The sequence below is a fragment of the Monodon monoceros genome, unplaced genomic scaffold (assembly GCF_005190385.1).
Source record: "Monodon monoceros isolate NGI ecotype Baffin Bay Population unplaced genomic scaffold, NGI_Narwhal_1 Super_Scaffold_10, whole genome shotgun sequence".
Taxonomy (NCBI): Eukaryota; Metazoa; Chordata; class Mammalia; order Artiodactyla; family Monodontidae; genus Monodon; species Monodon monoceros.
Genome location: NW_021703766.1, coordinates 42,805,596 through 42,825,726, shown reverse-complemented (window position 1 = coordinate 42,825,726; position 20,131 = coordinate 42,805,596). Strand labels below are relative to the sequence as shown.

Sequence of the window (20,131 nt, the reverse complement as noted above, 5' to 3'; positions counted from 1 at the left end):
GGGCTAAGGCCGCACGTCCACGTAGGGACAGAGAGAAGAACCAAGCCACTCTCTCATTTAATAAGCATTTACTGAATCTCCTTCTGAGCTAGGCTTCCAGGTGAACAGTGTTAGGGACACAACAGTGACCAAACACAACCCCAGGCCTGGCCTCACAGAGCTCTTAGTCCAGTAGGGGTAGACAGACCCATCTTCAGACAGCAACAGCCCAGGGTGGTCAGGGCTGTGATGAGGGGAGCCCAGGCAGAGTATCAGGGCAACGTTGGGAAAAGCCTGGAGGCTGTAGGAGGCCAGAGGAGACACCTGGTGATCAAGAGGGCGTCCCAGAGAATTCATAAGAATAACCAAGTAAATACTGAGAAGGGCATTCCAGGACAAGGGCATGTGCATAAACAGACTGCAGAGTCGGGGGACAAGGATGGAGACTGGGGGGCCAGAAGATGCAGTCTTTAGTGCCACACTGCAGGGTATCGACTCTGTCCCAAGGGCACTGGGGAGTAAGGAGGCTTTGAAGCAGGGGAGGGACAGAGTCAGGTTGGGCTTTAGTGAGAGTCCCTTGGCTGCAGCACGGCGAGTGGACCTCGAGCTTTCCGCCTGAGAGCCCAGGGGAAGCTGGGGTAGGGAATCCTGGCAGGTGGGTAGAGCAGGGCAGGGTGTGGGGAAGGGAGGAGGGGGCTGGTGGAAAGAGCAATCAGGAGGCTGAGCGGAAGGGCCGTGGAGCTGATAGGCTGGATTTGAGGGAGACATTCAGGGCCAGGCCCAGGGCTCTGGCTTAAAGAGGGGACAGTGGGTCCAACTCTGAGATGGGGATCTGGGAGGAGATGCAGTTTGGGGGAGATACTGAGGCCAGCGTGGGACCCAGTGGGTGTGAGGGCCCCAGGGAACGTCCAGAGAGAGGCAGAGTATCAGGACATTGTGGGGCAAAGAAGAGAGGCTGGGGCTGAGATGGAGGAAACCGCCCATGGGTGTGGGTGAAAAGCATGGAAAGACAGCCAAGGGCAGGGATCATAAAGGGCCCGCCAGCCCAAACAAGAAGGCGGTAACATTAGGGGGCAGTCAGTAGCTCTGGGGTGGCCACTGCTGTCTCTCCTACCGGGGCACCTCAGGGCCGCAGGAGCAGCTCTCAGGGGAGGGAGGCTACTGCGCAAGCGCACAGGTGGCCAGAGACAGCTGGTGCGCAGGAGCCTAGGATTCCCGCTCAGAACGCCAGAACTAGTGCACGGGGTCACGTGGCAGCCACGTGGGGATCGCTCTCGGAGCCCAACGGTAGGTACAAAGCTGCAGCGACTGGGCCCTCAGCTGTCCACCAGGCCCCTTCCCCAGCCCACAGACCCCCGCCCTCAGACCTCCCCCTCCCTCACACTCCTCCCGTCCTTCCCACCCCTCCTACGCCCTCAGACCCACCCCTTTATCAGACCCTGTCTTCATTATGCGCTCCCTTCCCTCGGCCCACGGATGCAGTCCTCAGACCCCTTCTTTCCCTCCGTCCCTTCTCATAATCCACAGACCCCATCCTAGCATACAGACGCTTCCCTAAACCTCAGCCCACGCCCCCAACCCTCAGACCCTCTCCCAGGTGACAGACCCCAGCCACTACCCTCAGACCCTCAGATCCCTCCTCAAGCCTGCAGACCCTGCCCTCAGACTGTCCTCCTCCCTTGGACTCCTCCCTCTCACAGCCCGTAGACCCCAGCCCCTCTCAGGTCCTAACCCTCAGACCCCTCTTCCTCCAGCCCCTAGGTAGTCTTCAGACCCTCTTCCCAAGCCCCCAGACTCCTTTCCCTGGCCCAAATCCTATCCCCGTAGCCCTTACACCCTCTCTCCCAGACGGAGTGCCCAGCCCTCAGATTTCCATAGATCCTCTTCACTCCCAGACTCCCTTGGACCCCTGACCTGTTCCGTAGCTGTCCCAGAGCCCACCCCTTTTCTCATTCTAATGCCTCTCTCCCAAGCAGACCCCTTCTGAATTGCCTTTTTTTCTCAGTCTGCCCCCCTGGACTCCCAGCCAGCTCTGTCTTTATTGCCCCCCAGAGGTCTAGTCCTTCACTTCCTCATGCCCTCATGAGACCCGCTAGCTGATCCCTGGCCAGGAGCTGAGTCCAGAGCCCACAGATGCCCTCACTGCGTTCTCGCTTCCCCGTGGAGCTGGGCTCCGTTCGGGATCCAGGAGGCCAGGTGGGCCGTCTGCATCGCCTGGCTATGGCCAGGGGCCCAGGCTGGGGCCTCACCTGGCTCCTTTCGAGAGGTGAGAGTTTGGCTGCTGGAACTGCCTGGGGGGACAAGATCAAGGGGCAGAACGGAGGGTGCGACTTCAGTTGGCCAGTCAACAATTGTGTAGCAGGCACCTATCGTGTGCCAAGGCTCTGTTGTCTGCGATGGGGATTTATGGGTAAACATGACCTTCTGGGTCATTGTGAATGAAATCTAATATGAGAATTTAAGAGAGTGATGAGAATGGCGTAGAAAGGAGAGGTAAAGGGGATGGCCTTTCAGATAGGGTGATACCTGGGTCCCACAGTACGAGTCAGTCATGCAGACAGCTGGGGGAAGAGTACTTCAGAAAGATGGAATAGCCAGTGAAAAGACCCTGAAGTCAAAACACACTGGGTATGTGTAAGTAGCAGCAAGGAGCAAGGGGACTCAGGGAGAGAACTGAAGCTGAGGGGGCAGCAGGTACAGACAGGAAAGGGCCTTAAGAGGGGTGCGAATTTTGTTGGATTTTGTTCTGTGTGTGATTGGAAACCATCGGAGTTGCAGGCAGGAAATTAACACTATCAAATTTAGTTTCTGTTTTTCATTGATTTTTGTAAGTTGATTGTGTATCCAGCCACCTTCTGAACTTGCTTAATAGTTGTAATTGTGTGTTGATTCTTTTCCTTTTTTGTTATCTGCAGACGGTGACAGTTTGGTCTCAGCTATTCCATCTTTAAACTCCAATCTCTTTTTCCTGTCATAAGGTACTGGCCAGAACCCCCAAACCTTGCTGTCAATGGACATCTCTTTCCTTGTTCTTGATATTAAAGAGAAGAGCCTATGTTTCTGCACTAGGTACCATGCTTGCTCTTTGGGTTTTGGTTTGTAATTTTTATCAAGTAAGGAAGTTCCCATCTAGTCTTAGTTTTCTGCGGTGGGTTTTTTTTCTCCCTAATCATAAGTAGGTATTGAATTTTATCAAGTGCTTTTTTCTACTGATGCAGTTGTACGTGATTTTTGTCCTTTAATTCATGAGTGTGTTTTGTTACATTGATAGATTTTCTTTTGTTGAATCATCCTTGCTTTCTGGGAATAAATCGATTGGGTTACCCTTTTTACTTTATTTAGGGGCTTTGCGTATATGATCATAAATTGAATTGATATATAGCTTCAGTTCTGATTCTGGAAATTCTCATCTGGTTTTGGAGTTAAGGTCGTACTAGCCTCATAAAAATGAGCCTTGCCCTCTTTTTCTATTTTTCTGTTTTGGAACAACTTGTATAAGGTTATATGTGAAATGAAGTGATTATCGTAATGATTATATTGTGAAATGATTTGTGTTTTAAGATGTCCCTCTGCAGTGCCAAACAAATGCAGAAAACCAGTTAGGATGCCATTGCAAAAGATGGCAGGCTACTGAGTAAAATAGGATGCAGTAAATATGATATTCAGAGGTTCCTGAAGGACCACATTTGGAGGGATTTTGCGGCAGAGACCAAGCTAGGTTGGACCAAGTACATGATTAATTAGCTGTGTCTGCCAGTTACATAGGAATGCAAGGACAGAGACACCATGGGTATATGGGATAGAGTCTGGAGGAAGAGGCACTCAGGGATGATGCATGCAGAGAAACAGGGCTTGGGACATGATGGGTGTGGAGATGAAGGGTTGGGAGGGGGGCTCTGAGCAGGATGACGGTGAGTAGGGGATTGGCAAGGGCATGGAGGCTGAATCCAGAGGAGGTTACTACCTGGATTCAGCTCTTAAATGCAGTGTTCAAAAATAAACTTGAGAGATTTCGTGACAAAATCCAGAGAGTTTGCTTTTCTTGAATTTGGTACTGACCACATGGGACCCGTATTCATATAGTGAGGTAGAGCTGGGTGGAGCCTGCCTGCCCTAGACGGTGCACGAGGCTCCTATAAGCCCAAGTGCCCATGAAGTCCACTTCCTCCTGGCCCCTGGGTACCTTGGTGTGATTTTGACACCTCTGGGATGGGGGATGGATATTGGCATAGCAGGTAGATGTCACCTTGTTCCAGTTCTGTGGACTTAATGGTGAGGACTGTGTTGAGATGGATTCTGAGGCAGAGTCCCCAGCAGCTGGAAGGTGGGCATTCTAGGACATAGAGACGGAACCTGGAGTCAAGGATCACCCAGTCAAGGAGGGGCTGTGGGGGCAGGGAACTGGGAGAGGACCTCTGCCCCCGGAGTAAAGGGCAGGGGTAATCCTCAACCTTGCTGCCCCTCCGTTGTCCAGGTAGATGGTGAGAACTCTGCTGGGCAGACGGCGCTCTTCCTCGCGGTGCTGCTGGGCCACAGCTCTGCCGTGCAGCTCCTGCTGGCCTTTGGTGCCAGCCCCAACCAGTGAGTGGACAGGTGGTGATGCCCCACACTCCCAGCGCCCTGAGTCTGAGTCCCAGGGAACCTGAGAGCCAGGGCTGTCTTCCCCAGAGGCCTCTCTCCCTCAGACCCCCTTCCATCCCCTGATGACCCTCCCATCCCCAGTGACCAGCCCCCACCTTGTTCTCTCAGTTCCCCCCTTCTTATCCTCCAGTGACTATTCCCATTCTCCCACTGCCTCCCATGCTCACCGCTATCCTCTCACCCTCTCAGACTCCACTGTGTTCCCAAGTGAGCCCCCCATCTTGATAGCCACCTCCCATGATCGTAGTGACCCCTTTATCCCTCAGTCCTCCCACCCTGCCACCTCCTGTCCCTTTCCTAATCCATTACTGTTCTCATCGTTCTGCTGCAGCCGCTGCCTGGACGGCAGCACACCTGTGCACGCGGGCGCCTTCTCGGGCCGCAGCCTGGTGATGCTGCACGTGCTGCAGGCGGGGGGTGACCTGCGTCTGCACGACCAGCAGGGTCGCACCCCTCGGGAGTGGGCAGAGCAAGGCGGTGCCAAGCAGAGCTGGGAGGTGAGCCGTGGCCGGGGTGGGGTGAGGGCGTCAGGGTGGGCGCCCCACCCTGCCTCACCCCACGGGCCACCCCCTGTCCGGGTGCTGGAGCCGTTACAGCTCTGCCGTGCCCACACATCAGCACTGGTGCATGGCAGTGAGCTGGCACCCACGGCCCCGCTGGGCCAGCTGCAGGCCAGCTCTGGACAGAGCCTGTGTGGCGGTGAGCGGCTGATGCAGGCCGACAGGTAACAGCCCACATCCCGAAGCCTGCCCACCCGCCGCTCCCAGCTACCCTGGACTTACTCTCAGACGGCCCTTCACCCCAGGGCACGGAGGCCGGGGCAGATCAGGAGAACCCCCCAAATCCCAGCCGTAGGGTTTGGCCAGGTAAGCGGGAGATGTTGGAGGGAGCGGGGACCACTCCGTCCTCCTCCTGCCTCATGGTCCCGCTCCCCACCCCCAGCGGAGCAGCTTGTGGCCACTGGGGCTGGTAACAGGTGGACCCCGAGGAGCGGCTGCCAGCCCGGGGCGAGCCCGACCGCACCTATGAGAGCAGCTCCCACACCCTCATGGCCAAGTGAGAGAGAGACCCCTCCCACACGCCTGCCTGGCTGTGCAGCAGAGCTCGGGGGAGAGTCCAGCTCTCCTCTCCCCTTACAGGGAAAACCCCCTTGTCTCAGACCCACACTCTCTCCCCCTCCCCGTTTCTCCAGCCTCCTGTGGAGGGGCCACCCCGTGACCGTGACCGTGACCGTGTGGCAGCTGAAGGCACCTGGAGCCCAGCCTGACGTGCTGTTGCCTGACCTTCAGCACTGCAGGTACGTCACCCCAGCCTTCCCGCCAGGCCAGCCCAGTCCTGCAGAGCAGTCTCCTGCCTGTCCTCCCGACTCAAGTGTTTCGGAAACAGAAGCGCAGGGAGTGTGGCAGTGGCCGCGGTTACAGTCTTCACCTCTGGGCCAGCGCTTGGCATGAAGCCCTCCTACTGGTGTGACCCCTCCCCATGGGCAAGTGGGTACCCAGTTCTGTGCACTGTCTTGTAGGCCTCTGAGAGGAGGCGGGCGTAGGGAGGGATACCACAGACAGGGTGCTGGTTCTACCACTGCCAGGCTGTGTGACCCGGGGTCTCGGTTTCCCCTCCGTCTGGTGGCTGAGGCAGATCGTCAGCCCCTGGTGCGTGGTGATCTGTGCCCGAGGGCAGCCCCCTGCCCCGTGTGGGTTGGGTCCTCCTCACGAGTGGCCTGCTCTCTGCCTGCCCAGAGCCCTGCACCACCCCAGCCTGTTGCTGCTGACGGCACTGAGCCCCTCGGCCGACCCGTCGGGGCTGTGCCTTCTCTTCGAACCCGTGTGGCTGGGACCAAGAGAGGGGGCCCCTGCCCTGTGCCGGCCTGCTGCCTGGCCACCTGCCGCTGCAGGTGCTGGAGGCCCTGCTGTTCCTGCAGGCCGCTGGCATGCTCCTGGAGGCCTCAGCTCCCATGCTGTGCAGTTGATGCAGCCAGGCCTGGCCAAGGTGGGCACCAACCCTGGCTGCGGCCCAGGTGAGCGCCTGCCTCACTTGCCTGCCCCTGCGTCCCTGTCCGGCGGCCACTGGCTCACCAGGTTCCTTGGCCTCCACAGGCCACAGCAGGGCTACCCGTGGGGAGGCCCAGGTCCAGGCCCAGGGCTGCCCCCACCTCCCGAACTGTACCCGTGGTTGCTACTTGAGCTCATCTGCGGTAACACGCCTGCCGCCACCTCAGACCTCTACAGCTTCTGCATCCTGGCCCAGGAGGTCTTCACTGGTCAGCGAGTGACCCCGCTCCCTGCCCCAGTGAGGCCCCCACCCTTTTGGGTCCCCCAATCATGCTTCCTCACAAGAGAGCTTCCCCGGGCTGGAAGAGAAGGGCCTGAACTGGAGACCGGTGAGAGCCCAGCTCTGGACCCCCTGGTGCCAGCCCCCTACCAGGCCCTGGTTCGGGCTGGGCTGGGTCTAGGGCCTGCTGACCACTGGGGCAGCCTGCCGAGTACACAATACCCGCTGAGGAAGGCCATGGCTCAGGTATAGGGCGGGTCGGCCAGGGTGGGTGGTAGCCCTGGAACCTCAGGCAGGGCCCGTGTCCCACACCCAGCCTCCTCTCCACAGGACTCAGCCTCTGAGGTGAGCTCCCCAATGGATTGGACCACACTGTGCCCTTCACCCCAGGGGTCTCCACCAGGTTAGAGGGCAAGGAGGGGATGGTAGCAGGTGCTAAGCACAGGTCAGCTGTGACCCCACCCCATTCCAACCAACTGGTCTGTTCCCCCAGAGCCAAGACTGCACTCAGGCCTGTGCCCCCTGTGATGTCCCCAGGCCCCTCCCCATCCCAGGTAGGAGCCAGGACAGGCATGTGGAGGACCAAGGGAGCTGTGGGGCACCTGGGCAACCATGCCAGCTCTCTGCCGTCGCTCTCTGCAGGTCACGGGCCACAGCAAAGTCCAGAGGGGTGCAGCCTGGGACTCTCTAGGCAGCAGCTCGAGTCCCAGCCCCAGCCTCTGCCCAGGGCACAGCCCCACAGCCAGCGTCAGCCTGGACCGCTGCCTGGAGCCCAGATCAACAGTATGGACGCCCTGAGCCCTGTGCCACCAACCATTTGCTCACCTGTGACCCCTCCCTCCAGTTGTCACCAACCCCAATTTCCCTGGCTGCCTCTCCTCTGACCAGGGACCCGCTGGGACCCCCAACTGTCCACTCGATGACCCGTGACCCCCAACCAACCCTGCTTCCCCCAGGGCCCTGCCCTGTACTCCAGCCTTCAGGACTCAGCCTCCCTGCTGGGGACTCAAGAGCTCTGAGGAGCAGTTTGAGAGGAAGTTCTCAGCCAAGATCCAAGCCCTGCAGGGGCCGCGGTGGCACACACACAGGGCTGCCCTGCTGACCCCCAGCCCTGTGAGCCCACCCCCTGCCTACTGACCCACAGGGAGGCTTCCCACACCCTGGAGACTGCTGGCAGGGAAGGCCACGTGGGCAGGTGAAGCAGAGGACCCTGAGCCCAGCCCCTGCCCCACCCCACCCTCCCAGGGCCATCCTGAGCTCCGTGGCCACCGGGTGGCAGCTCTAGTCTTTTACTCCTGCAGGCGCCCAGCCCTGAGCTGATCAGAGGAAGTCTCTTCTCCAGCCTGCAGAAGTGAGAAATGGGGCACTGGTGGGATGGCCACAGGCCCCTTCCTCATCCCTGAGATAACCCTCACCTGCCCGCCACCAACCCCGTCCCCCACCCCCAGGATGGATCTGCTGGAGATCATAGCAGAGCTACAAGGCGGATGCCAACTTGAAGACAGGCCCAGGCTCAATCCCACTCCTGACACAAATTGTCCGGGCACCCATGGCCCTTCTCTGCAGATGTTACCCCTCAGAGTCTCCCAGGAGTGACTCGCCACTTAGCACCTGCTGAAATGATAAAATGAGAAAGCAACCCATCTGTTACTGCCTCTTTATTCACTGAGCCTGGCCCCAGCATGACACTAGCAGCCACATTTTCACCATTTTTATTCATTAATTTTGTCAGATGGTTTAGTGGGGTATGTGGGGGGAGATGGCAGGAGCTGTCCCCCCACCCCCTGTGCACAGGACAGGACATGCTGGGAACTCCTGGAGAGAAAGGGAGGACAGGGAGTCAGCCTAACCCTCTCAGATTTGTGCAAGAGCCCCCAGGATGGAGGGTGGTGGGGTGATGGGCATGCCCTTCAGCCCAGGGTAGGTAAGCTATGATAACAGGTTAGGGACCCACATCAGAGGCAAGTTACAAAGTTAGAAACCTGGGGTAGGGGTCAGGAGCTCAAGAAAATACAAAACAAGGGATTAGGTTGGACCAAGATCAGTGAGGGAGAAGAGAAAGGAGGAAGGTCTCTCCCAGCTCTGGCTCAACAGTAGCTTCGGGTCTGGCCCTCAGAGTGGAAGGACCAGCTGGGAGTGGGGTAGGGGGGTGGGGGACCAGCCCCCTCCCTTCCTTGCCCCCCATTCCTGTACAAGGACCCTCGGTGGTGCTCGCCCCCCCTTCCATAGGCTGGTGGGGCTGCCCTGTAGGGGAGAGGGTCTGGAGGGCCCCAGGGCCCAGGCACCCTGTGAGGGGTGTGGTGGCCCCAGGGGGCCCGCTGTTTCTGGGGGAGGCGGGGGGCTGGGGGACCAGGATCAGAGCGGCTTCTGGGGTGGGCCGGAGGGGAGGAGGAGCTGGAAGAGGCGGGTGAGGGACCCCTGGGCCCTAGGGCTAGGTTGACATAGAGGGGCTCAGGTCGGGTGGGGCGCCGGGCAGGGTGCTGGGGGGCTGAGTAGCCAAGGTGGTCGTGGGGAAAGCAGGAGGGGGGGGGTGGGTAACTGAGCAGGAAGTCGGGGGACCTATGGAGTGGTGGTGATTGGCCAAGCATGCCATACGAGGCATTGAGCCTATCTGGGGGCATGGAACGCAAGGGACTCCAGGACCGGGTGGGACCAGAGTAAGGGGACCCCTCGCCTGCCTCGATCTCATAGTACAGGTTCTCTCCTCTGTCCAGTGGTGCAGGGGGACCCAGGGGGCTCCTCCAGACTGGGGCTGGGGAGCTGGGCTGGAAGGATGGGGAGCCAAGGGGGTACAAGCCTGGTCTGGGGACCCCGAGGAAGGATGGTAGGCACTCCCGGGGGGCTGAGAAGAAGCCAGGGGTAGGAACCTGTGGGGGGACAGAACACAGGAAGTGGGCTGCCATCTCTGGCACATCCCTGTACCTCCCACCTGTCCTGAGCTGGGCACTGACCTGGGAAGGGCCCCTGGGTCCCCTCCTTGAGGTCCCCGTGGGCCGCTGGCTCCTCACCAGGCTCCCATCGCTTTGTTGTCTTGGTAGGGAGGGTGGGGGTCCCGGAGCCCAGGCACCTGGGTGGGCTAGGGAGCGGGGGGGTGGCCCACTCCCTGAGGTCCCTGGGGGCTCACTGCCCACCTCCAGGGACAGCGAGCCATGGAAAGGGGAGTGGGAAGCAGACGGGGTGCTGCCCTGCTCCTGCTGACTCTGTCTCTGAGCCACCTGCTGAGCCCGCTCAGCCAGGGCCAGGGCCATGAGGCGCGCTGGGTTTTTGGGAGGCGGGGGCGGGGCCCCCCCAGGACGAAGGAGGGACAGGGGTGGGGGCAGCAGCGGTGAATCCATACCAGCACCTAGGAGAGGAGTGGGAAGAGGAGTCGGCAGGGTCTTGGGCGCAGCCTCAGGGCTGTGAGGGTGCGGGATCAGGTGGGCTGGACAGTACTCACCATGCTGGCCTTGGGCTCCCCGGGGACCAGGCAGTGCCAGCTTGCTGCAGATCTCCTGTTGGCAGGTATCGCTCAGCTGGGCCTCAGCTCCACGCAGCAGCAGGGGGATGAGATGGGGGCGCAGGCCTGGGCTGGGGCTGAGGGCTGGCGCTGGGGTGGCCGAGGCAGGTGTTCCTCCAGCCCCCAGCAGCTCCAGGACAGCGGGTGGCACCGATACAGCCAGGGGCTCTGAGATGTCCAGGGCAATGGGTGAGGCAGGGCCGGTGGGTCCACGGGGCGAGAGGGCCTGGGGGGTCACCCTGGGTGGAAAGGCAGAGGCGGGGGCCGGGGGTGCCGGGCTGGCGGGAGGTGCAGGGTCCCCTGGGGTGGGGCTGCTGCATCGAAAGGTAAGGGGATCAAAGTCAAGCCCCCGGAGCCCCTCCAGGCAGCGGGGTGGGCTGAAGTCCAGCTCGTCCCCATCATCTAGCCAGGCTGAGGCTCGGTGTGAGGGGGAACCGGAGAGCGCCCCCAGCCCAGCTGCGGAGGACTCGGAGGTCTCGGAGGACTCGGAGGTCTCAGAGGACTCGGAGGATGATAGGCTCTCGCAGGAGCCAGCAGGTGCTGGGCCCACAGGAAAAGCATCACTGCTGGAGTGGGGTCGCCGTAGCCTGTGCAGCCTCTGGAGGCCTGGAAGGGCAGTATGGGAGGCGCAGTTAGGGGTCAGGGGTCAGAACTTTACATACCCATATATATCAGTGAGAACAGGACACACCACCCAGTAAGTTGGGGAAATAACATGAAGAGGCACGTCCCTGGACAGGGTCACAATGGCTGGGAATCCAGGGAGAGCTGTTCAGACTCATGGGTGATAAAGGAAATAAATGGCAAGTCCATGAAGAGAATCCTTCCAGACCCAAAGGCAAGAATGAAGTCTGACGACCCCACTGGCTGTGAGCATGAGACCAGCAAGATCTCATACACAGTGGCTGGGAGTACAGCGTGGGGCGACCACGTCTGGGAAATACTTGGGCCTTGTCTTGTACAGTTGGACGTGAGCATACCGTACAGTATGCACCTCCACTCCTGGGCGAGCTCATCAGAGCCCCCAGATCCATCAGGAGGAGGATGGACAAGCAACTCCCAAGGGGACACCCACACATGGAACACTAGAGAGTGACGGAGAGGAGGCTGAGCTATACTCAGCAGCGCGGACGGCAGCCTATAATGTGGTGGTGAGTGAATCCACATACAGCACGATACCGCTTTTAATGGTACCCTTTAATTAAAGTTTCAAAACAACGAGAACTTCCCAGTATGTTACTGACGCCTGCACCCGTATGTGATAAAACTGTAAATGCAAAGGGATGAAGACTATCAAATTTAGAGGATGCCTGTGGTGGGGAGGCAGCAGGTGGGGGGGGGGAGAGTTCGCAGGTAACACAGTGGCACTCTTTTAGTTCTGGCCAGTGGGTTCATGGGTGTTCATTATACTATTTAATTTTTTTTCAAAAGGGATGAATAAAGGACTTTGAAAGGACGCTGCATGGACCAGTGATCATAGTGCATCAGGAAACAAGGGTGAAGCTTTATCCAACTTATTGTACCTATGTCCAGATTAAAAACGAAAAAAACCCAAGACCCCCAAATCTGAAAACACCACTTGGAGGCCAGCTCAGGGCCCCAGTCCCTCCCAGCTCCACCTGGGCATAGGCAGCGCTGCCCTGTGCTCACCAGCCCCGCTGGCCTGCGATGACAGAGACTCCTCACTCTTGGTAGATCTCAGCGTGACAGTGTCAGGTCGGCTGCCTGCAGGGAGAGGAAGAAGGGTCACGGGGGGCACTACGCAGTGCCTCTCTGACCACCACGCCAGCTGCCCGGCCTCTGACCTGAAGGTGGCGGTCGGGCACGGGTGCCCCCCAGCCAGGGAAGAGGCTTCTTTCGGGGGATGCTGGGGCCCCGGCCCAGGGCAAAGAAGGTCTTCCAGCTGCTACCCCCAGGCTTCCGCTGTTTCTCGCCTCTCTCCCCTTTCCTCCTGGAGTTTGGGTGAGACACAGGAGGCAGGCTGAGAGCTGGGGCCCCCCGGCGAGCCCCTCCCCTTCCAGGCCTCCCACTCACCTTTCCACAGGTGAAGCTGGGGCCTTGGAAGTTGTGGGCTCGGTGGGCGTCCCCAGCCGGCCCTGGGTGCGAGCCTGGGCTTCCTCCAGCGTCAGCAGGCGAGTGGAGGGGCCGCTGCCCGCAAGGGACTTGGGCCTGGGGAGGAGGCAGCGGCCTGGGAAGTCGGGAAAGGGGGCAGCCGTCAGCTCTGGGACCATTCAAGGCCACAGGCAAAGCCAAGCGCTACAGCCCAAGCCCCGGCCCAGCAGCGTGCCCACCCGGGCTGGCAAGGCAGGGGGCCAGGGCGGATCAGGCGGGAACGGGTGGGCAGCAGGCAGGTGAGGAGGAGGCGTGAGGCAGAACGAGCTGATGAGGAGGCAGCTCCCAGCAGCCAGCGAGGACAGCGGCTCTGGCTTCAGTTACCTCGAGCCAGAGGGCCCTCCGACGTGCTGAATCCTGACTGGGCTGGGGTCCGGGGCAGGGCGGGGAGTCTGGGTGGGGCTGGGGCGGGGTCAAGTCTGGGGACCTCCCACCTCCTCCCAGGTGGACCCAAGGCCCCGAGCGCCCCCAGGAGCTACAAGGGGTGAAGGAAGAACGATGTCCGGGCCAAGAAGTGGGGATCCTGAGCGTAGGAGCTGAAATGAGAAGGGGGGGGAGGGGAGGGAGAGGCCGGGGCGGGGTCCTCAAGGAGCCAGAAGGGAGGTCCAGCTTCAGTGGGATAGGGATGGGGCTGGGAGCCCACCTGCCCTCCCGCTGCAGCCCGGACAATGAGGGGGCAGTAGTCAGGACATCGGGGGTGGATGGGCATACCTGCAGGGTCAAGGCCAGCAGAGGTGAAAGTGTCGCTGAACAGGACGTCCACATGGGTGAGCAGGAATTCCACCACCACCGACTGCACCCGCACCTCCCGGAAGGCTGCTGCCCCCCCCAGCCCCACTGACTCCAGCTCCATGGACCTGGATGGGAGGACGGGGAGGGTGGCCCGGTGCCTCGAGCCCCAGCTGGTGGGTTCTGGCCAGGCGAGGTAGGGAGCCTTGGAAGCAATGACTATCATTCAATGTCTCTGACCCTGTCAAACTAAAACTGCATTCTCAACCCTTCCCCAAACCTGCTCCCTCCCTGCCTATCCCATTTCAGTCAGTGTACTTCTTCTAGTGGTTCAGGCCAAACACCCTAGAATTGTCCTTGGCCCGTCTTTCCCTCACACCCACATCCAGTCTCAGCAGACCCTGTTGGCTCCACCCACAAAGTCTATCCAGAATCTAAACTCTGCTCCTCCACTACCCCCACCCTGGCCCAGCCTCCATGCTCTCCCTCCTGGACCATCACACAACCTCCTCCCTGGTCTCCCTGCTCCCATCCCGCCCCTACAGTCTGCTCCCCACACACAGCCAGAGGGAGCCTGTGAACCCCTGAGTCAGATCAGGGCCCTCCTGGCTCAGAGCCCTCTTCTGGCTGCATTTCACTCCTGGTAAAAGCCAAAGTCCTCACTATGACCCACAACCCATAAGTCCCTCCCCTACCTGGTCCATCACCTCTCTGACCTTACCATCTCCTCCCCCTCAACCCCTCCCTCACTCACTCAGCTCCAGTCACACTGGCCCCTCTGCTGCTCCTCCAAAACACTAGGCCCTGACCCAGCCCCAGGACCTTTGCACTTGCTATTCCCTCTGCCTAGTTTGCTCTTCCTCAGATATCCACATGGGTCCTTCCCTCACCTTCTGCAGGTATCAACTCAAATGTTACCTTCTCAATGGAGTCTTCCCCACCCACTTCATTTAAAATTGTAAACCTCTATATTCCAGGTCTGTCTTTATTTTTTCTCCTGTAGTTCTTATACCTACCATGTACCATCTATTTTATTTATTTACTTATCTGTTTCCCAAGAAGAACTGAACTCCTCCAGAACAGAGAACTTGCCTGTCTTGGTCACCATCAAATCCTCTGGGGCTTACCCTGCTGCTGGCCATGGAAGACTTCTTCCTGAATCCTTCACTGCCAATCTAAACATTTCAAATGCCATGGCCCTGCAGATCTCCCTTCCCCACTTTGTAATCTTTCTCCTTGCCACTCATCACCATCAGACAGCGCTCTGGGTTTTTCTTGTAATGGTTCACTGTCATCTCCCGCATGAGAATGTGAGCCCAGAGCACAGGTTCCTGCTCACTACTGTGTCCCCGGTGCTGAGAACAGGGGCTGGCATACTGGCATCCAACACTTAAGAAATACGTGAAATGAACAAGAGAGCAAAAGCTGGGTGGGTTCCTGGGGTGGGGGAGGGGGAGGGGGAGACTCAAGGCCCAGCCTGTGGGAGGGAGCTAGGGGGGCAGGCTGGTGAGCTGCCAGCTTACCGTAGCAGGTTGGGTGCCCAAACAATGGCCAGGTTGCGGGCATGCATGCTGGTGTTGGCACTGTGTCTCGCCATGCGGGCCAAGTGCCTCAGCAGGTACTCCAGGGTCCTGGGGGTGGAAGCGGAGGGGACGCCTGAGCCTCAACTCCCTTGGGAGCCCACCACAGCCCTTCCCTGCCCCTCCTGGTTTACCTGTAGTGCGGCGGGGGCAGCTGCTGGATTACGTCGTGGACCCGCACCAGGCGTTCCTCCTCCCCAGGCACTGACATGGCTTCCTGAGATTGTGTGAGCATGAATGAGGGGGGCCGCACGCCTCCCAGCACCCTCCAACCTTGCCAGCACCCTCACTCACGCTGAACTTCCCGTAGAGCTGGTATGTGAGCAAGGGGTTCGGCAGCTCTCGGAAGTAGAGCTTGCAGAGGGAGGACACGCTGTGGATGTCCTGCAGGAAGGCGGGGCCAGACAGTTCAGGGATCCTCTCACTGTCAAACTCATGCCTGAGGCCACCAGGTCAAGGAGGAGGAAGATTCGGGTCAGAGCTAGCCCACCTGGCCGTGTCCTTCCCCCGCCCCCCAAAGTGTCCCCAGGTGGGTGCAATCCTCTTCCTGTGCTGGGCTCTTCAGAGGCTCTCAGAGCCTTACTGAGCCCCCTGCCCCCAGCAACCCTACGTGCCAAAGACAAGGGCACCCCACTTACAGAGGAGGACACTGAGGCTCAGGCGGGAGATGCCCTGCTTGTAACTACCCAAGGCTACCTGCCTCCACAGTGTGACAGGGCTCTGTCCACAAAGTTGTGCCATTTTCCTGGCTCCAAGAGGCCACACTGGAAAATGCAGCTGAAATCCCAGCGGCCTCTGCTCACAACCTGGCGGTGTCCCACCCTCTCAGGTAAAAGCTCTATGCACGTGACCTCGGCCTCACCTCTCACTGCCCCAGGCTCCACGCTCTTGCTTCACAGCCTCCTGTCAGCTTGGAAGCCCATGCCTCACTGCTTCCCACCTCTTTGACTGTTGTTATGCATGCTGCCCCTCCTAGGCTCAGAACCCATCCTGTGGCTCCCCTCTTACTCCCAGTAAAAGCCCAAATCCTAACAGTCATCAAAAAGGCCCCCTATGGGGCTTCCCTGGTGGCGCAGTGGTTGAGAGTCCGCCTGCCGATGCAGGGGACACGGGTTCGTGCCCCGGTCCGGGAAGATCCCACATGCCGCGGAGCGGCTGGGCCCGTGAGCCGTGGCCGCTGAGCCTGCGCGTCCGGAGCCTGTGCTCCGCAACGGGAGAGGCCACAACGGTGAGAGGCCCGCGTACCGCAAAAAAAAAAAAAAAAAAAAAAAAAAAAAAAAAAAGGCCCTGCATGCTCTGCCCCTAATCATTTCGCAGACATCATCTCCTGCTGCTTTCCCCTCCCGCTGGCTGTTCCCTCCGACGTGGACAAGCACATGGCTCGCTCCCTACCTCCTCCACAGCGAGCTCTCCCCCAGGAGGCCTTCTCCGCCCACCCTACTGAAAACCGCAATACCCCCCCCCCGTTTTCTTATTATGATCTTGCTTACCCCTGTCTTTTTTCCTCCATACCACTTGTCACCTATTGTAAACTCTCTCATTTCCTTGTTTGGCTCCCCCTCTAGCACGTGGGCCCCGTGAGGGCAGGATTTTCTGGTTGTCTCATTCACCACTGCGTCCCCAGTGCCTAGCGCTTGGATGTGGCAGGTGCTCAGTGAAGGCCGACCCCTCTGCTTTGAGTGCTTGCTCTGCTCTCACCTTTCAGACCTCAGCTGGGGTGTCACTTCCTCAAGGAAGCCTTCCCTGCCCCCACCCCGGTCCAACCCTACCCTGTGCCCTCCCAATAACTCTGTGTCCCCAGCACATGGCACGGGGCCTGGAATAGAGATGATGCTCAATAAATGTTTGCAGAGGGAAGGGGTTGGTGGAGGGTCCTTACCGTAGCCTCTGGATGTTGGATGACACACCCGAGAGCCGATAGATTCCATCTACCACCCCATGGGCCTCGATAAACTCAGAGCAGCAGCGAAGCACCTGGGGCACTGGGAGAAACAGCGGGGTCAGGGCTGGGCAGGTTGCAGCCTGGCTGGGAGGATCGGGCAGGGCAGGTGGGCCCGGGCCTCACCATCCTGGCCTGAGTTGCTGAGGTGCTCTCCAAGGTCACAGCCGAAGACCCTCTGCCGCAAGATGCCCCGCTGCCGCAGCCGCTGCCGGGAAGGGCGGGAGTGCATGAAGGTGCGGAGGAGGCCGGCCAGCTTCCCACGCGGCCGGGGCACAGCTGTGGGTGTAAAGGCGGGTCAAACAGGGTCAGTGCAGCCCCCGGTCTGATGGGGTGGGAGGCAGGGGCCTCGCCCCTCGTTTGCATTACCTGAGGTCAGAGAGGAGATACCCTGGGGAGCTGGGACACCACCCGGGGGACCGTCGGCATCTGTGGGGCGAACAAGGGGTGGAAAGGATGGATGGCAGACAAAGGATGCAGGAGGGCCTCCCCACTTTGCCCAAGACACTCACCCCCCTTTAGTCCTGGACCCGGCCGCTCTGTGAACAGCTCCACACACTCGCTGGGGAAGAATCCGACCTGAGGAGGGTTTGGGGTCAGTGACTGGGCCATCTGAGCTGGCGCGGTGCCCCAACCCCACGTGTCCACCCCAAGCCAGGCTCACCTGGAAGCCCCGCTTGCCCCGCCACCAGCTCCGATCCTCCGTGGGCGGCATGTCGATCACTGAGACAATGTCTCCCACCTGGGAGTGGGCAGGTGTGAGAAGGGAGGGTCAGAAGGCGCAGGGGAAGCGGGGACCCAGCTGGAGTCTGCTCCTCCACAGCCTCACCTCAAAGGACAGCTCGTCTGGTGCCTGGGCCGTATACCGCTTCACCACATGGGCAGCAGCCACCGCAGGGATATTGAGTGAGGCCTCCTCACTGAGGAGCAGTCGCCGGCCGTGGTTGTCCAGCTGAGATGGAAGAGAATGTGGCAGGGAGAGGCCAGAGAAAGGCAATAATAAAGACAGAGAAGGTTCCTCCATGCCCAATGGAGGCCACCACCTGTCTTCCACCCAAGAGCCCCTGTCACTCAGAGCTATTGGTCAAACACCTACATCCTTGCCCCTCCCAAAACAAAGCCCTTTCCATGTCCCAGGACTCTCCTGCCCGAAGTCTTTCTGATACACCCATGCACCCTCGTCCTCCATAGCAGACACTGCACATCTGCTATCTAAAAACCTGCTGCTTAGGGCTTCCCTGGTGGCGCAGTGGTTAAGAGTCCGCCTGCCAATGCAGGGCACATGGGTTTGAGCCCTGGTCCGGGAATATTCCACATGCCACGGAGCAACCAGGCCCGTGCGCTACAGCTAGTGAGCCTGCGCTCTAGAGCCCGCGAGCCACAACTACTGAGCCCGTGGGCCACACTACTGAAACCCATGTGCGACAACTACTGAAGCCCGCGCTCCTAGAGCCTGCCCGTGGTCCGCAACAAGAGAAGCCACCGCAATGAGAAGCCCGTGCATCGCAACGAAGAATAGCCCCTGCTCCCTGCAACTAGAGAAAGCCCACGTGCAGCAACGAAGATCCAACGCAGCCAAAAATAAAATTAATTAATTAATTAAAAAAAAAACCAACCCTGCTGCTTTAAGCCACTCTTAGCCCGGCATTCTGTGAGCTACAGCCAAACCTATTTCTAACCAATATACCTTGAAATTCTCACATCCCTACAGCTCAACACCTGTGCGCGCATGCGCGCACACACATTTTTTCCTCATAGGCAAGCGCCCACACAGACACTGAAATACCAGCGTCTCCTCCACTCCTACTCGTTTCTTTCCTGTGCCCACACACACCCTCCCAGGCTGGTTCTTGCTCCCCAGACATTCCTCACTCACTCCCAGCTCCAAGCCCTCCTGCCCGGGCCCACCTCCATCCAGGTGAGCACGGGCCCACAGTTGAGGTTACTGTCCACCAGCCCTGACAGGGTCTCCAGGTACTGCAGCAGCAGCGGCACCAGCATCTGGGGGCAGGTGGTCAGAGTGGACTATGTGAGACGACCCCACCCAAGACAGCCCACTGCCCTCCTATACTGCCCTAGCTCGCCTCTGGCAGAGCCGAAATTCAACTTGTACGCATGGGTGCTGCTCCGTTCGCTCTTAAGTACTGAAATGCTGTTATATCAATTGGTTAAATAGACTATGCTAAGTCCCCGTGTGCCCCCATTGGTCTGGCCATTCTGACCCTTCCATGGAACCCCCGGGAACTCCCTATGATCCTACAACTAAAGGGAGTCTCCAGAACCCTGCTGCAGCTCTAAGGCCTCTGACTGGCTGGGACTCGGGCCATACCAGTGCTTAAATATTTATCTATTCCCCTGCCTTGATGGTTTCACACATCTCTGATGAGGACACACCTTGGCTGAGGTAGGGGCTGGGACAACAAGTAGTTTACCTGGGCAGCCCTGGCACCCTCTGGGGGTGGGGGAAGCTCTGGGAGGCAGGAAAACCTCCGGTCAAATATGCACCGGTGGAGGTGGGCATCCAGGGAACGGAAGTCATCATAACTACGGAGAACTGGCCAGGAACGGCCCTGTGGGAGCGGGAAGGACAGGAGGGAGCAATGGTTCCATTACCCTGAGCTGAGGACTGTGGCAACCAGTCCGCCAGGCTCGATGAGAGGCAGGGGTGGGTGGCCTCACCTGACAGGTCACCTGCACGCCAAACACCAGTTCATTCTCTCCAGAGAAGCTGGGACCTTCACGCTCTGGAGACAGCAGGAGCTGTAGAGGGAAACAAAGGTCCAGGTGAGGGTCTCACTTTTTTCCAGCCCTGACCTCTCCAGATCGGCATTATCTAAGGATGGGTCTGTGTCCCCCTCCTAAGCCTCCCCAAAAGCAGGGCCTCGTGATGTCTTAGTCAGAGTACAGGGTCCTGGCACAAAGCATACACCTAACAAAAAGTTGTTGCTGAATGAATAAAGGAACAAATGAATGAATGAACAACCCTCCCCTTCTGCCCTGCAGCTCCTGCCACTGAGCAGCCAGTCCCAAGGGTAGGTTTCAGCGGTAAAGTGGCTGATACTGCTTCAGGGCTGGGTGGGATCTTGCCTACCCACCTGGTGCTGCCCCCATACCTGAATGTGGCCGAAGTCAACGTTCTCGTAGTGGAAATGGGCACAGTCAGCCAGCCGGGGAAAGGGACCTCGAGGAGCCGAGAGCCTGGGGGACAGGTGACAGGTCACTAGTGGCTCCTGCGCTTGGTTCCCCTCCTAAGTTGAGCCTCTCCCTCACCTCTCACCTCTTCCCAGGCTTGCCCTTCACACTGGGCCCCCCAGCTGGGGGCAGGGGCTGCACTGAGCCTTCCCCTGGGCCATCCAGGCTGTCAGTGCTGCGAGCCTGTAGAGCAGA

At 59.3% G+C, this 20,131-nt stretch overlaps 2 protein-coding genes across 11 annotated transcripts; one reads left to right on the top strand and one right to left on the bottom strand.

Moving 5' to 3' along the window:
• The first annotated feature begins 9 nt into the window (after positions 1–9).
• On the top strand, positions 10–8,526 carry LOC114907118 (inactive serine/threonine-protein kinase TEX14-like). Of its 9 annotated transcripts, XM_029242430.1 has the most exons (12): positions 10–2,245; positions 2,895–3,048; positions 4,454–4,560; positions 4,952–5,676; positions 5,813–5,917; positions 6,357–6,634; positions 6,836–7,134; positions 7,219–7,291; positions 7,382–7,442; positions 7,531–7,671; positions 8,190–8,239; positions 8,337–8,526. In XM_029242430.1, exons 4-9 carry the CDS (start codon positions 5,669–5,671, stop codon positions 7,414–7,416), a joined length of 798 nt encoding a protein of 265 aa, XP_029098263.1. In that variant the 5' UTR covers positions 10–2,245; positions 2,895–3,048; positions 4,454–4,560; positions 4,952–5,668; the 3' UTR covers positions 7,417–7,442; positions 7,531–7,671; positions 8,190–8,239; positions 8,337–8,526. The 9 variants fall into 9 exon arrangements, 8 of the variants coding, with proteins under 8 accessions (XP_029098263.1, XP_029098280.1, XP_029098271.1 ...); XM_029242447.1 differs by lacking the exons at positions 2,895–3,048; positions 7,219–7,291; positions 7,382–7,442; ... (1 more) ...; positions 8,190–8,239; positions 8,337–8,526 and having other exon boundaries at positions 10–2,175; positions 4,952–5,344; positions 5,426–5,486; ... (1 more) ...; positions 6,539–6,634; positions 6,714–7,119; XM_029242438.1 differs by lacking the exons at positions 2,895–3,048; positions 7,219–7,291; positions 7,382–7,442; ... (1 more) ...; positions 8,190–8,239; positions 8,337–8,526 and having other exon boundaries at positions 10–2,175; positions 4,952–5,344; positions 5,426–5,486; positions 5,563–5,676; positions 6,714–7,119.
• A 10-nt stretch (positions 8,527–8,536) lies between these two features.
• Positions 8,537–20,131, bottom strand: ARHGAP33 (Rho GTPase activating protein 33). Of its 2 annotated transcripts, XM_029242463.1 has the most exons (21): positions 20,022–20,131; positions 19,858–19,942; positions 19,424–19,504; positions 19,177–19,314; positions 18,653–18,745; positions 17,574–17,696; positions 17,409–17,486; positions 17,257–17,323; positions 17,114–17,173; positions 16,871–17,023; positions 16,685–16,787; positions 15,100–15,244; positions 14,940–15,022; positions 14,749–14,856; positions 13,208–13,353; positions 12,419–12,572; positions 12,190–12,335; positions 12,035–12,109; positions 10,325–10,990; positions 9,840–10,231; positions 8,537–9,755 (listed from the first exon to the last, which is right to left on the bottom strand). In XM_029242463.1, exons 5-21 carry the CDS (start codon positions 18,743–18,745, stop codon positions 8,976–8,978), a joined length of 3,372 nt encoding a protein of 1,123 aa, XP_029098296.1. In that variant the 5' UTR covers positions 19,177–19,314; positions 19,424–19,504; positions 19,858–19,942; positions 20,022–20,131; the 3' UTR covers positions 8,537–8,975. The 2 variants fall into 2 exon arrangements, with proteins under 2 accessions (XP_029098296.1, XP_029098289.1); XM_029242456.1 differs by having other exon boundaries at positions 8,585–10,231; positions 20,022–20,127.